Raw genomic sequence first — 16,538 nt, 5'->3', positions numbered from 1 at the left:
TCCCATGTCTTGTTCTTTTCTAGAGAGCTCATTTCATCCTTCATAGCATTCTCCCACTGGCGAGAATCCTTCATCTTGACTGCTTCAGAGTAGCTTTCGGGTTCACCGTTTTCTGTCAAAAGAATATAGTTAACTGAAGGATTGGAATGACCGGGACTATACCTTTCTGGCTGTTTAGTAACTCTGGTGGATCTCCTGACCCAATTTTCTGTCTGGTCAGGCTGTTGTGGGATCTCCTCGTCTTCAGACTCTGAACTCCCACTGTCAGAAGTTTCTTCTGACTCATTATTTCCACCAGCTTCAAACTCAGGAACTGTGTCGACTTCAGTTTCTGTAGCGGGTTCCTGAACCGGTTCGGGGATCGGTTCAGATCTCTGGTTTTCAATTTTGAATTCAACCTGTTGCTTCTGAACCCTAGAGTTTGGATTTATCACATCTTTGTACAACTCAGCCTCATTAAATGTAGCATGTTTGCTGCGGACTACTTTTCTGCTTTTCGAGTCCCAAAGCTTGTAGCCCATCTTGTCTGACCCGTAACCAATGAAAACATACTTCTTGGCTTTTGAATCTATCTTGTCAGCATTCGGATCTAGGTCATATGCACTGCACCCAAAAACCTTTAAGTGCTCATAATTAACCGCTTTCCCCTTCCATTCTTCTTGAGGTGTTTTGTAACCCAACGGAACTGATAGACCTCGGTTGATAAGATAGGCAGCAGTTTTAACAGCGTCTGCCCAGAACATTTTAGGGAGCCCTGCATTTATCCTCATACTTCTGGCTCTTTCATTTAACGTTCTATTCATCCTTTCTGCGACTCCATTTTGCTGAGGAGTACCTGGAACTGTATTTATCATCCGAATGCCATGCTCAGCACAAAAGCTAGTGAACTCTGAGCTAATGTACTCCCCTCCATTGTCTGACTTCAAGCACTTTACCTTCAGATCAGATTCAAGTTCAACAGCAGTTTTCCATTTCTTAAAAACATCAAATACTTCAAATTTATTTTTAAGAAAGTAAACCCATACCTTGCGTGTGGCGTCGTCTATGAAAGTCACATAGAATCTCGAGCCTCCCAAGGATTCAACACGTGTTGGTCCGAAAACATCTGAATGGATAAGCTCTAATTTCTGAGCTTTAGGTGCTTTCCCTGTCTTCACAAAAGATACCCTCTTCTTTTTTCCAAAAACACATGGTTCACAGAATTCAGATTCAACCCTTTTAAGATCTGGAAGCTTTCCTCTGGCGACAAGCATCTTCATGCCCTTCTCACTCATGTGGCCGAGTCGTTGATGCCACAACTTTGATAGACTCGGTCCACTCGTTACTGCATTAGCACTACCTGCAGAAACCTCAACCATATACAAAGTACCCCGTTTCTTTCCCTTGGCAATTACCATGCTACCCTTGACGACCTTCCATTGTCCTCCCCCGAATGTTACATCATAACCCTGGTCGTCTAATTGCCCAATGGAAATTAACATTTTTTTCAGTTTTGGAATTACCCTGACATCTTTCAATGTCCAAATTGTTCCAAAACTTGTTTTCAAGTCAATATCTCCCAACCCAGTAATTTCCAAGATTTGGTTATTAGCAAGACTTACAGTACCAAAATTGCCCCGTCTGAAATTCTTCATCTTTCTCGAGCTTGAGATAGCATGAAACGACGCACCTGAGTCCATAATCCAGGACTCGACTATATCCTCAATACAGCAGATCAATGCATCATCAGAATCTGATGCTGTTGAGGAGGCAACATTCACTTCTTTCTTGTCTCTGGGTGGTTCTGTACATTGACTTCTGAAATGACCATTCTCATTACAGTTCCAACACTTTATGTCGTTTCTTGTTTTTGAACTCCCCTTTCTGTCTCTTGATTTTGATCTTCCCCTATTACTTACCCTCTTATCTTTCTTTCTACCTCTTCCCTCAGTACTTAGCAAAGTACTGGATGATTCACCTGCATTCTTTCTCCTGATATCCTCTCCTAGGATCAAGTCACGAATACCCTCGAACGTGAGTTTGGTGGTTCCGGCTGAACCACTAACGGCAGTGACTGTTCCTGACCAACTTTCAGGTAACGAGGACAATAATAGCAAAGCTTGCACTTCATCATCAAATTTAATATCAACAGATAATAACCGGGATATGATAGAATTGAACTCATTTATATGAGAGGTAACAGACGCACCTTCCCGCATACGCGTATTCACCAATTGTCTAATTAAGAATACCTTATTAGACACGGAAGGTTTCTCGTACATGTTTGACAACGCGGTCATCAAACCCTTAGCAGTGGTCTCATTCACTATATTGAAAGCAACGTTCTTAGCCAACGTGCATCTGATGACTGCTAGGGCTTTCCTGTCTAGATCGGCCCATTCTTCATCCTTCATATTCTCGGGTTTTTGACCTCTCAAACATGGAAGCAAATCTTTCTGGCATAACAAGTCCTCGACTTGCATCTTCCACCATCCAAAATCCTGCCCATCAAACTTCTCGATTCTGATCTTACCGTCCTCAGTCATTATCTTTACCGAGTTTCTAACGGAAGCAACCTGCAATACTGATCAGAACTGTTTGACCTCTTCTGGTCAAAAGACAGATTGTACTGTAGCGCGCACTGTTCACACGCCGGAAACACTGTAGCGGCGCGGTACTGTAGCGGCGGCTAGGGTTTCTGATTAGGGTTTGGTGGCGACTGGCGGCTGGGGTTTATAGTGTGATCCTTGCTCTGATACCAGTTGTTAGGAACAAAAGGCACACACGAACAAGAAATCAAAGCGATAAAGAACACGAGAATTTTACGTGGTTCGGTTGCGGTGTACAACCTACGTCCACGGGGTAATTAGGTTTGTATTATTTTGGTGATGTATAATAACAAGTACAAGAGACTATTTATAGACCGCATATTAGGGCTACTCCCTTGCTAAACAAGCTAGAACCCAATTGGGCCCAATAGGGTTAGGGCCGGCTAAAAAAATAACCTCCCTAACTCCTTTAATATGCAGTTGTCTAAATGTGGGTCCGGGGATACCACATCGCCCAACAAAATTGAGTGACAACATTTGTTTATTCGTTTTATTGCTACCAAGATATTCCCTCTATCCCACAAACAGCAACAATTAGGGTTCCCTTTTAAACAAAGTTTCAACCTAAACTTTAATCTTTGTCCATTAGTAATCACATCCACAATAATATCCCTAACTTGACTAATAATATAGCATTTTCAGTAAACTATGTGATCCTGCAAACATAATATCTATTGTTGGATGGACATATTAGAATTTATTTAAGAACTAATGCAACTAGAAAGTCGCAGCAGAATTGCATTCATGATTAACATGTGTTCTTATCTAGTTTGAGCATCTTTTAGTCCAACAATAGCCACATTACTCCAAATATCAAGCAACCTGATCCATTAACCTAATAAATAATCAAACAAATGCAAGTTTACAGGAAACAAAGGAAGAAAATCATAACATCTATTGTTGGATAGACAGATTTTAATTTATAAAATTGCAAACAACTTTTTGAATAAGTGGTATCAATCTTAGCTGGTGCAGCTAGCAAGTCATATTCAATTAAATACCAGCAGAATTACAACCATGATTGACATTTGTTTTTAGCAGGATTGGCTTTGCTATTCAAAAGGGGGTTGCGGCGCAGCTTTTTGCCCGTTTGCCTGCCACTTTATTGTAATCGTTTTATAGTAAATTATCATTTTTGGCTGAAAAAAAAAAAAAAAATTGAACATCACATTACTCTAATTTCAAACAACTTGATCCATTAACCTAACCAATAATCAAACAAAATGCAAGTTTACAGCAAGCAAAGGAAGAAAAACAAGCATCATAACATCTATTGTTGGATAGCCAGGTTATAATTCCTGAAACCACAAACAACTTTTTGAAGAAGTTGTATCGAAATTAGCAGGTGCAACTAGAAAGCCAAATTCAATTAAACATATGCAGAATTACAATCATGATTAACATGTTTTGTTATCTAATTTGAGCATCTGTTATATAAGTCCAGCAATAGCCACATTACTCTAATTTTAAACCACCTGCTCTATTAACCTAATAATTTATAATGGAGCAAAATACAAGTTTGCTGTAAATATGGAAGAATAACAAGTAATGAAGTAAGTAGAAACAAACAAACCTACCTTCTATGCCATTCATCCTTTGAATTCAAACTGGCTTGGAGACGTTTAGGGAGACTCTCCCATGAACATTCTTCCTTAATCGCTCTTAATATCAACTGCTCCTCAATCGTCGATTGTAACTGCAGCATACTATCTATCCGAATCGATACACCTATAATTGAATCTATCTCATAAACGTATATATACTAATTGATTTAGGTATTCAAGAGCAATGTGTTACGTACCTCAATTAGGTAGGTTAATAATGCGATTCGATTACGCGTGAAATTTAAAAGGAATACGATGGATCAATGTATGCTAGGGTTTTATGACGGACGGAGATCTATTGTATTGAATCATAATCATAATGATTTCGTTAATTATGACGCAAGCAATTCAATTGCATGTCGGAGATGACCACCTTTTTCCAATTTCAACTTAAACTTTAGCTTTCTTGTACGTCACGACCTATACGTCGTCATTGCGAATAAAGACCTTCATCTCAAGGGAAACGTAAATTTTAAGTCCGGCTACGGAACCCAATGGCAATATGCGAACTCATATGTCCTCAACACCTATCATCTTCTGTTTCGGAAAAAAACAAGTGGCCCGTTACGGTAAAACGCGGTTGGGATCAGATTCAAATTTAGCCTTTACGGTCTCCGACCCATATCTTCACTTACCCTCAATGCCAGTTGATTGGCAATTAAAATTAATTGAAAATTATGGGATTTTTTTATAAATATAATGTACCAATTAGGCCTATTCACGAGCCGAGCCGAGCCCAAGCCAAGGCAAGCTCAAGCTATCAAGCTGGCATGGCTCGAGCTCTTAATCGAGCTAAAAATTTGAGCTCAAGCTCGGCTCGGTTTTAAATCGAGCCGAGCCCGAGCTCTTAATCGAGCTAAAAATTTGAGCCCGAGCTCTTAATCGAGCTAAAAATTTGGCTCGAGTTTACCTGTAATAATAAAAATTATATACAACCATCAAGCTAAACTAAACAAATATGACGTTAAGATCAACACCAACCAAATACAAACTAAATAAATACGTCTAATAACACCATCGAAAACAAAATATGTTCAACAAGTCTAAACCAAACCAAATACAAAATTAAGCAGAGAAGTATTATCTATGAGTGACGGCCGATGGCGAGGTGAATATGAGCGGCTAGGGTTAGGGTGGAAAATGGAACGTATACTGATTATTGAGTGTGTGAACTATGAAGTCTCATCTCTCAGTTACTCAGTATATAGAATTATGAATATGAACAATGGAGTGAGAAAGGAATTTGGGTTGGATTAAAGGAAAGTCCATGTGTTAAAATAATCGGGCTCGATAATTATATGCATGTATGTGTGTGTGTGTATATATATAATAAATTAAAATAAAATAGTTCGAGCCAATCGAGCGAGGTCGAGTCGGGGCTAGCTCAGGCTCGGCTCGTTTAGAAATCGAGTCGAGCTAGGCTTGGCTCGTTTACAATCGAGCTGATTTCGAGCGAGCTTTCTCCGAGCGAGCTTCGAGCCGTGAGCTTTTTGAACAGTTAATGTCAAAGTTTGGACTTTTTGTACCAAGCATGATTCTTTACCAAGCATGATTCTCAATTAGTGTCAAAGTTTGGGCTTCCCTAACCCATCCGTCTACTCTGTTGTTGAATGTTAAGTCAGTCTTAAGATCGAAACTCATACTTGAATCATAGCTAATTGCACACGTTAGAAAGTTGAGCACGTGTTAAGAAGCCAGTCGCATGTTAAGGAAAAGTAGTGTCATTCAAAGCTTGTAACGTTGTTTTATTATCTGATGGATAAACTTTATGTCTTTATGCTTCTCGAATTCACAACATTGTTTAAAAGGCTGATATTGTAAGTTCGTAACCACTATATAAAAGTTGTGTTCACAAATCAAAGCTTTCAGGAGATGCAAGAGAAAATGCATATGTTTATCACACTCTCATAAGTCATAACATTAAATTTCAACTAAATAATAAACATTAAAAATGGGGAAAAAAGGTTAGAATCAAACGAACAAACCATAGTTCTTGAAGATTTAAAAGCTACACAATAACACAAAAAAACGAGTGACGGGGGACAATGGTGGAGGTTTGGTTGTCTGTAGCGAGATAGCTTGCAGCGGTAATTGTAAGCTCGCGTGTGTCGGTTTTAACAACTCTGTAATGAGAGTGGAAGACCGACTTTGATTTCACATTTTCAAAAGGGATGATGATCTACATCACAATTTATCAAAGTTATAAGTAGTTAATTTTCAACTAAAATAATTTATTAAAATAAAACAATTAAATAAACGGTTTTACACCCCCACACTGAAACGCAAGGGTGCTAATATTGGTTTATACTAAAAATGTTACGTTGTAAGTATTAATTTTATGTCTATATCCTTTTAGTTTATTTTATTTTATTCTTTTGTCTTAAAACACCCAACCAATTTAACCTATTACATAAAATGATTTTTTATAAAGTAAACAAGTTAAACAAGTCAACTCATAAACCTGCCGGGTTGACTCAAACCCGTTTATACAAAACCTAAACATGTAAATTTCAAGCCATTTGGGTCCATAAATTCACACACACCCATTGGGCTAGAAAGAGAATGAGTGCATTAAAAGGTTAGTGGGCTAAATATTGGCATGTCTTTATCTATCTTTTATCATATTAAAACCAACCGGATATCTAGTAAGAAGGTGATGACATGGACAAACGTACTTTACCTGTTTGGTATATAAACCACTTATTTTTAATTTGCCGCCGCCTCCTTCTTATTATTATTATTAATCTTCTTCTTCTTCTTCTCTGTTCTACCTTCAGCGTTGAATTAGGGCACACGTGTTTATCTTTCGCGCCGCCGATTTCCTCCCGTCAATGGCTCTTCGTTTTGAGGTATGAATTTGTATTCAAGCATCAATTGAACTAGTTTTTATTATATTTGAACCTATTTTGATTAATTTATGTTATTTTTGGATGAAACATTGAATCTTAATGGTTTATATTTGTTAGTTTGTGATTTAAGTGTGTTTGTTTATATTCGTTTATGTTTCTTTGTGTTCGTTTAAGTTTGTTCAATTATGTTATTTTATGTTTTTGAACTGTTCGTTTGTTTGTATCAAAGAGCATTAACATTAAAAACTAAATCAGACATGTTTTTATAAATTCAAGATAACTAAGTATGTTAGTAATCTACCACCAGTAACAACCGTTCTAGACCTGGTATCAATGCTGCCGTGGTGGTGGTGGTGGTATGCAGGGACGAAGCCCCCCCCCCCCACGAACTCGCCCAAGCTTCACCAATGGTGGTATGAGTGATAAAATGGAAAAAGATTGACCTGGATAGGGTTTCATAAATAAAAGAGGAGGTAAGGGGCGGCTAGATCTGAACCGGTGGTATCTTAACCGGTTTACTCGACGATTCAGGAGAAATCCAACAAAGAAGATGCGGTTGATGTAGGTGACGATGGTGGTTGATGCATGAGAGGGGAGGTTGACGATGGTGGGTGGTAATCGGAAGTAACCAGTGATGGAGAATATGTAGAGGAGAGAAATTAACTTAGGGTTTGATGATGATATGGTTTCACAAATAAATGAGAACCAGAGAGCGGCACCTAGGATATTTTGGTAGGCAATTATATAGAGTATAGATTACATATGCAATGAATCTGATTGGAACGAGTTTTAATCTCTGTTATTGAGATTAGGATACAATAATTATTAGTTAATTCCTCATTTGATCCAAAATATTTTGTTTCCATTAGTTTTTTAATGTAAAAGTAATTACATGAACTAGATAGCTCAGTTTATTTTTTAAACTGATGATTATTTGGTTACATATCAAATCATTAACTGTAAAGTGTAAGTGTATCTTTGCTAATTATAAATTTACAGTTGAAACTTTTCTTTTAACAAAAAGAAACATATTGTTTTCTTTTTCTTGCTAGATTCTTGGGAGGTTCAATCGTGCTCGTGCAGCCCGGCTAACACTGCCTCACTTTCTTTGTGAGACGCCTCTATTTATGCCTGTTGGAACACAAGGTTATAATTTGAACTGTCCATATAAGCACTCACACATACATACTGCATGTTTATCTACTATTTGGAATATAAGTACGCTTTTTATGGTAACAGGGACAATAAAAGGTTTGACCACCAACCAACTTGAGGATATCGGGTGCCAAATTATACTTGGAAATACATATCATTTGGCACTCCGTCCGACTTCTGAGCTAATAGACGAATTAGGTGGGCTCCACAAGTTTATGAACTGGCCTAGGGCGCTTCTCACCGATTCCGGTGGTTTTCAGATGGTAATTCTTTATTCTTCATTTCTTCACAAGTTTGGTTTTCAAGATAGAAATAATTAATTATGCCTTCATGGAACGTGCATTTGTTCCAACAATTATCATCAACTTTGTTTTGTAACCGAATTAAAACACTTTCAGGTCTCGTTGTTGCATTTAGCTGATATCACGGAAGAAGGTGTCACGTTTCAGGTTCTCTATCTCTCTCATTGTTGTGTTTGTTTCCTACTTTAATTTATTCATTATTCGTAGCTAATGTTTGATATTTATTTTGCAGTCGCCAGTTGATGGAAAACCAATGCTACTAACACCTGAAGAATCAATCCAAATCCAAGTAAGTAGTTGTTGGTGCCAGTTGGTTTTTTACTTAATAAAGCTCGTAACTGTTTGATATTAGTGAAGTTTTTTTAAAGCCATGAAGTTGTGTTTTAGTATTACTAGACATACTGTATATATGTATAGAGAGATTCATGTTTTAATTTTGTTTCTATATTTTGGATTGATCTGTTTCTTATTTTAACCATAAAAGGTTTATAAACAGAGGTAATTGTTTATAAATTTTGTCTTATCCTCAATACTAATATGCATAATCTCTCACAATAATAAATGTTCTACAATGATGATTGTGTGTGTGTAATTGTAGATCTAAGGTTGCTATTTATCAGTTACTCATTTATTGATATATTAATACTTTTGGATAGTTTCTTTAACTTGATATTGATGATATTGATCTTGATCTTTTACTTTGTATTAACGAACTGGATATCCATGTTTTGTAGAACAGAATTGGAGCAGACATTATTATGGCTCTTGATGATGTAGTGAAAACCACAATTACAGGTCCTCGGATTGAGGAAGCTATGTATCGCACGTTGCGTTGGATAGACAGATGCATAGCAGGTAAACATTTTTTTCACACAATATCAGGTCTTGTGCATATACGTTGGGATTAAGGATAAACAAAAGCTTATATTCTTTCCGTAAAATGTCTAAACTTTAAAGAATCTTATTAATCCATTTATAGTTGAGATGGAAATTTAAACCATATCCATTTATCGACAAATGAGCCAATGTGGGTTATGTTATATCGTCTTTAACGTGCCACCTGGATTAATCTAAAAGATTTAACTAGTAAAGCAAACGGGTGATGGCTCATAATTATTGTGCATATGCAGCTCATAAGAGACCAAAGGAGCAGAATTTATTTGGAATTGTACAGGGCGGTTTAGATCCAGTTTTAAGGTAGTTATTATTAATTTAATCATTCTTGATTCATATAATTATTTTCAATACTAATCTCATTTCTAACCTTTTATTAACAGGGATATATGTGTCCAAGGTTTGGTGGAGAGGAATTTGCCAGGGTATGCAATTGGCGGCCTTGCAGGCGGTGAAGATAAAGATTCATTTTGGCGTGTTGTTGCCCAATGCGCTGCTTCACTTCCCGAAAGCAAACCCCGTTATGTTATGGTACTATAACAGTTGTGAGGGTGTTTTAGTCTTTTACCTTTTTCTACATCCTAATTTTGTGGTGTGACTGTATTTTCTCAGGGTGTTGGGTATCCACTTGATATTGTGGTTTGCAGTGCTTTGGGTGCTGACATGTATGACTGTGTCTATCCTACACGTACCGCCCGATTTGGCACTGCGCTTGTGCCCGAGGTATGTAGTATTACAACAATTTTACATTTTTCTATATATAACAACATATTTATTTTCTAGTGAAACTTAATTAATGCTTGCGCCTTTGTCTTTATAGTATAATATTAACACAGAATAATGATTTTATATTATTGAATAAACCAATTACAGGAAGACCTATATATAGGAATAGATATTACACTTAGATACCATTAGGAATAGAGAATATAAAATTACTAGCTAAATATATTGTCTAACATCCCCCCGCAAGTTGAGGGCGGGGAACGACCTGCAACTTGGACCTTAACAGCAGAAACCTTTGCGATGATAGAGGTTTGGTAAAAACATCTGCAATCTGATCATGTGTGGAGATAAACCGAATTGCCAATTTCCCTTGAGCAACTTGTTCACGAACAAAGTGATAATCGACTTCAACATGTTTAGTGCGAGCATGAAATACAGGATTGACAGAGAGATATGTTGCACCTAGATTATCACACCAAAGTGTGGGTGAGACTTTGGAGATAATACCGAGTTCATTTAGGAGAGCTTGAAGCCAAGTTATTTCTGCAACAGTGTCAGCAAGCGCTTTATACTCGGATTCGGTTGAAAATCGCGAGACTGTTCGTTGTTTGCGAGCATTCCACGAGATGAGATTAGAACCTAGGTAGATAGCAAATCCCCCCGTGGACCGACGGTCATCTGGACAGCCGGCCAGTCAGCATCAGAGTAAGCTTGCAAGGTCGTACGCCAGTTTACATCAGTAAAAGCCTGAAGAGTAGAGCTGGAGTTCTGGCGAATAAAAAGACCGTAGTTAGAGGTACCTTGAAGATATCGTAAGATCCGTTTGACAGCTAACCAATGATTTACTGTGGGAGAATGCATGAACTGACAAACTTTGTTGACCGCAAAGGTTATGTCGGGTATAGAAAGAGTTGCATATTGAAGAGCACCAACCGTCTGGCGATATTTGGTAGGATCAGCAAGCAAAGGACTGTCAGCAAGAGCCAAGGATTGCGAGCTACTCATGGGAGATGGAACGGATTACATTCGGCTAAACCTGCTGTGTTTATTAAATCACAGATTCTTTCCAGAAGGTATGATTTCAATTCCCAAAAAATAATGCAAATTACCAAGGTCCTTAACTGCAAACGCAGTGCCCAACTTTTTAATGATGTCAGTAATGGCTTGTGGATTATTCCCTGTAACAATAATATCATCCACGTAAACAAGAACATACACCAAGGTACCCTTTCTCTTGAGAATAAATAGAGACGGGTCTGTTTGAGAACCAATAAAACCGAGATGATATAACGTGGTAGAGAAACGTTCAAACCATGCTCGCGGTGCTTGTTTAAGGCCATATAATGACTTATGTAATAAACAAACATGACCAGGCCTTGATTCATCAACAAAACCTTGTGGTTGACGAAGATAGACAGTTTCTTTTAAATCACCATGAAGAAAGGCGTTTTGAACATCCAATTGTCTAAGTGGCCATTGGTTTGTAACCGCGAGAGACAAAAGTACCCGAATAGTGGTAGCCTTTACAACCAGGCTAAATGTTTCTTGATAATCGATACCTGGTTTTTGATTGTAGCCCTCTGCAACAAGACGTGCTTTGTACCTCGTAACCTGCCCATTGGCATCCTTTTTAATCCTGTAAACCCACTTTGAGTCAATAATATTAGTATTAGTAACCGGGGGCACAAGTGACCATGTTCCATTTTTAACAAGAGCGTTAAACTCTTCAGCCATGGCATCACGCCACTCGGGGAATTTGTTGGCGATGGTAAAAGAGGACGGTTCGAAAGGTTGGGAAGGACCAGCAGAAGTATGGTAGACAGATGGATCATAACGGGTTGAAGGTTTTGGATTTTGGCGAAGGTCGGATGGATGAGGGCGTGGTTGAGGAGGTTGTGGAGTGGATTGAGACATGGACGCGGAAGTAGAGGTGGAGGCGGGGTTGACTGTGGGGGTTGTTGTGGGTGTGGGGGTTGTAGTTGTTGGGTTTGGGTTGGTCGTGGGGGTTGTTGCAGCCATGGGGGTTGGGGTGGGTGGTGAAGATATGTCATGAAATTCAGGAGGGTCAGGGTAGGAGTAGTAGTAGGGAGAGGTTGGCTCGGTGGCAGGTTGGGTAAGTTTAGGTGTAAAGGGGAAATGGAGTTCATTGAAACGAACGTGACGTGCAATGTACACGAGCTCGGTATTAAGATCCAAACACCGATACCCATGATGTATTGGGCTATAGCCGAGAAAAACACATGAGGTGGATCGAAAATCCATTTTGTGTCGATTGTATGGTCGTAGGTAGGGAAAGCATTGACATCCAAAGACCTTTAGAAAAGAGTAATCAGGTGGTCGTTTGAAAACATGTTCAAAGGGTGATTTGTTGGAGTTAATTCGAGAGGGCAAACGATTTATTAAGAAAACAGCCGTCTCGAAAGCAAAACTCCAAAAACGCGGTGGAGTGTTGGAATGAGCCAAAAGGGCAAGGCCCGTTTCAACAACGTGGCGGTTTCTACGCTCAACAATGCCATTTTGTTCACTTGTGTGCGGGCACGAGCGTCGATGTATAATACCAAGTGAAGTGAAAAATGGTGTAAGGTTAGTGTTAAATTGTCGTTCCGCCATAAGCACAAATGATTTAAAGGTTAAGTAAACATCAGATTTTTGAGCCAAGGGGTAAAACCACATATATCGTGAATGATGATCAACGCATAACATAAAAAACCTGTGTCCATCAAAAGAACGTGATGGAGCAGGACCCCAAACATCACAATAAACCAAATCCAACATGTTATTACTATGGAATTTTGAAAGGTTCAAAGACAATTTGGAGGACTTCCCCATTTGACAAGAAGAACATAAGTCACGACATAAAAAGGATGAAACAGGTAACGAATTACTAGAAACAATAGAATTAAAAATACGGGTATGAGGATGTCCAAGACGATGGTGCCAAATTGTTGAGGATGCTTTGGTGGCTGTGAAAGAAACATATGGAAGAGACTTCAACTGAGGCAAGCGAAGATTGTAAAGGCCTTGATCACTTGGACCCGTGAGTAGGATGGTACGTGTAGACTCGTCCTTCACAACAAAAAAAGACGAGTGAAATTCAAAGAAAACATTATTGTCTAAACAAAATTGTTGTACAGATAGCAAGTTCTTTTTAAGTGCTGGTACATGAAGAACATTAGAGTTTAAACGTTTTGTTGGAGGAATAGATTTTTGATGAACCAATATGAAAGATGGGAAGAGGATTACCGTCGCCAACATGAAGTGAGTGATTACCATTATATGCTTCTGAGTGATCCAAGTTTGTTAAATCTGGAGTAGCATGACCATTTGCCCCGGTGTCAGGGTTCCATGTTGAACCGGAGGCTGAGCCAATACTTGAGAGAGCCGCATAACTGCTGCATAATTTGGCTGTGACAAACCCTGTGTGGAGTTTGAACCGGATCTGTTTGGACACAGCGCTGGGATGTGGCCATAGACTGTGTTTTGCGTTGATGCCCACGCAAAAGATGGTTGGCGATTTTGGCCACCAGTTCCACGAGAATCATCTCGATTTCTGTTATTATTTCCGCGGTAGTTACCACGTGAACTGCCACGCCTATTTCCATGATAATTATTTGAGGAACGATTTGCAATAAAGGCCTGAGATTGGCCGGTCTGCTGTATTAGAGGGCTGAGTTGATACCCTAATTGGGCTGCCATATGTTGGACAGCAGCGAATTGTGAGTTTTGTGCAGTACCTGCTGGAGTAGGTGCAGGACCAGCGAGGGCAGCCGTGAACGCTTGAGGAGCAGTAGTTGTGTGACTAGTGACCATGTAGTCATAGTCACTTAGCAAACCATATAATTCATTGAACATCACAGGTGGGGAGCGAGCTATAAGAGTTTGTTTTAAACCTGTGTACTCTTGACGTAGACCTGCAACTACAAGCATGACTAAGTCTTTGTCTTTGAATGGTTCTCCAATGTTGGCTAGAGCGGTGGCGTACTCCTGTGCACGAGTAAGGTAAGCAGGGGGACTTTCATCACCTTTCATCTCAAGCTTCAACAGTTGGGTTTTTAGTGTGTATTCTCTGGAAGAGTTATGTGGTGCATATGCTCGTTCAAGAGAGAGCCAGAGATCCCGGGAGGTAAGGCCTTGAACATGTTGGAAGGATGCTTCAGAAATAGTGGAGATCAGAAGCATTCTCACATGAGCATCATTGGCAACCCAATTGGGGTAACTAGGGTTGTCCATAGATGCGGTGTCAGTGGGGGCAGCAGTACGTGATGGCGGGCAGGGAATTGTTCCGTCTATATAACCAAATAGATGGTTGGTGACTAAGAATGGATGAATCATATTTTTCCAGAATCCACAATTAGTGGGTGAGAGTTTGAAAGCAAACTTATGGGAATTATGGGCCGTCTTCTCAGTGGTTGTGAAAGCAGGGATCATAGCCATGATTTATTGCAAATAGGTTGTGGAGAATATTGACTGTAGGTTATTGTTGGTGATGGAGATTAGGTGTTGCAGGTTGGAGACTGCATGTATTGTTTGGAAGAGAAGAGAAAAAAAAATAAAATTGCCTGACGGCTGGTAGGGTTTAAGATTAGGTTGATTAACCTAGCTGTGATGCCATATTAACACAGAATAATGATTTGATATTATTGAATAAAACCAATTACAGGAAGACCTATATATAGGAATAGATATTACACTTAGATACCATTAGGAATAGAGAATATAAAATTACTAGCTAAATATATTGTCTAACATATAATAATTTCGAGGATGATAACTAGCCCATAATAAATTCAGTTTTATGTATGCCTGTAAACGATCCAAACGTTTAGTGAACCGTTCGACGGGAAGTTCGTTTATTTAATAAACGAACGGACTTCATTAGTTAAACAAATGAGCATGAACACTTGTCTCGTTCGTTCGTTTACATTCATTTATGTTTTAGTATATGTTTGTTTAAGTTTAAATTTTTAGGCTTGTTGCAACTTAGTCTAGTTTAATAAATGCCTGAAACAGTTTAGTATAGTTTTAATAAAGTTTTAGGCCTAACAGATCTATGTATATGTTTACTTTTTTTTGCGCAATTATGTTTTTTTTTTCATCCATGTTCATTTAATTTCATGGGCCATTCATATATGCTATTCACAAACAAACATAAACGAACACACTCATTTACTTAGTGAACGAACATTAACAAGAATACCTGTTCGTTTAATTGTTCGTGTTCGATCATTTGTTTGGTTATAGTTAAACGAACGAGCACCGGAGCACGGACAACATGGTAAGGGTTATATGACCAGATATGGTTTTATTGATTTCAGGGGGTTCTGAAACTTAAACATCAATCTATGGCTGAGGATACCCGACCAATTGACTCAACATGCGAGTGCATGGTATGCTTATGAATTGCGATCATATCGTTGGTTTTTTAGATTTATACAATTTGCTATCTTTTAACAACAAAAAATACTTGCATTTTTCATAATTCTTTTGTTGCTTATATAATATAGGTTTGCAAAAACTACACAAGGGCCTATCTTCATTGCCTTGTAACAAAAGATGCTACGGGCTCTCAACTTTTGTCTTATCATAACTTATACTACATGATGCAGGTAATTAACTTACAACGGCTTATATATATCTCTTGATTCAGAAATTAATTTTATTTTAAAATTTGCAGCTTAGCAGAAACCTTCATTCATCAATAATAGAAGGAACATTTCCAAAGTATGCTTTCCTTCTAACTTTTTATACAACTTTCCCTTCACAAGATAATTGCATAAAGACATTATTTTCCTGCTATTTTTATTGTGATAAATTGATGATATTGATTTTGGTTCACATGTTTTCATACGCAGGTTTGTATGCGACTTTTTGAAGAAAATGGTACGTTTATGCATGTTATAAGTTATATTTTTTTAGATATTATGTCTTCACGATTATCATACATAAAAGTGTTCGAAATTAATTTCAATGATTTATTTGTTTTCTTGTAGTTTCCTGAGGGTGATGTTCCTGAATGGGTCTGTAATGCAATGGAGGTTGCTGGTATTGACATCTCATCATGTTGTACACCATTAAATTCAAAGCTTAAGATGCATGCATCAAGCGGATAACTTATTCGTCGAGTCATACACGCAGCATAAATTTTGTAACCTATATATATGCTGCTATTCTTTATAGATACACATTTACACAGGCAAAATATGATTTTGCATGTTGATTAGGTCATATGTTTACTTGGAACTAGTTTTTACTAACTTCACTTCCTTACATTCTCTCATTTGGAATCTACTAACTATGTTAATTGTTTCAATAACATTTGTTATTTGGGTCTATGAATATCATACATTTCAATTTGGTTTTGAATTGTTTTATTTTAGATATTTGATGGCGTCTTCCGGTGCATGTTTGTAGCCTTCGCAT

The 16,538-nt window shown here is 38.2% G+C and overlaps 1 protein-coding gene across 1 annotated transcript; it reads left to right on the top strand.

Annotated features, from left to right (window-relative positions):
• The first annotated feature begins 6,937 nt into the window (after positions 1-6,937).
• On the top strand, positions 6,938-16,360 carry LOC143580597 (uncharacterized). The gene is made up of 14 exons (XM_077063573.1): positions 6,938-7,041; positions 8,094-8,187; positions 8,281-8,459; positions 8,595-8,645; positions 8,731-8,787; positions 9,233-9,353; positions 9,629-9,695; positions 9,776-9,923; positions 10,005-10,115; positions 15,434-15,505; positions 15,623-15,724; positions 15,793-15,839; positions 15,971-15,998; positions 16,109-16,360. Exons 1-14 carry the CDS (start codon positions 7,024-7,026, stop codon positions 16,226-16,228), a joined length of 1,215 nt encoding a protein of 404 aa, XP_076919688.1. The 5' UTR covers positions 6,938-7,023; the 3' UTR covers positions 16,229-16,360.
• Positions 16,361-16,538: the final 178 nt, after the last annotated feature.

This window comes from Bidens hawaiensis, unplaced genomic scaffold (assembly GCF_021521415.1).
Source record: "Bidens hawaiensis isolate Kalapana, Puna unplaced genomic scaffold, B.hawaiensis_p1.1 tig00030532_1, whole genome shotgun sequence".
NCBI lineage: Eukaryota > Viridiplantae > Streptophyta > Magnoliopsida > Asterales > Asteraceae > Bidens > Bidens hawaiensis.
Note: the sequence above shows the minus strand (reverse complement) of the source record. Positions and strands in the feature narration are given on the sequence as shown.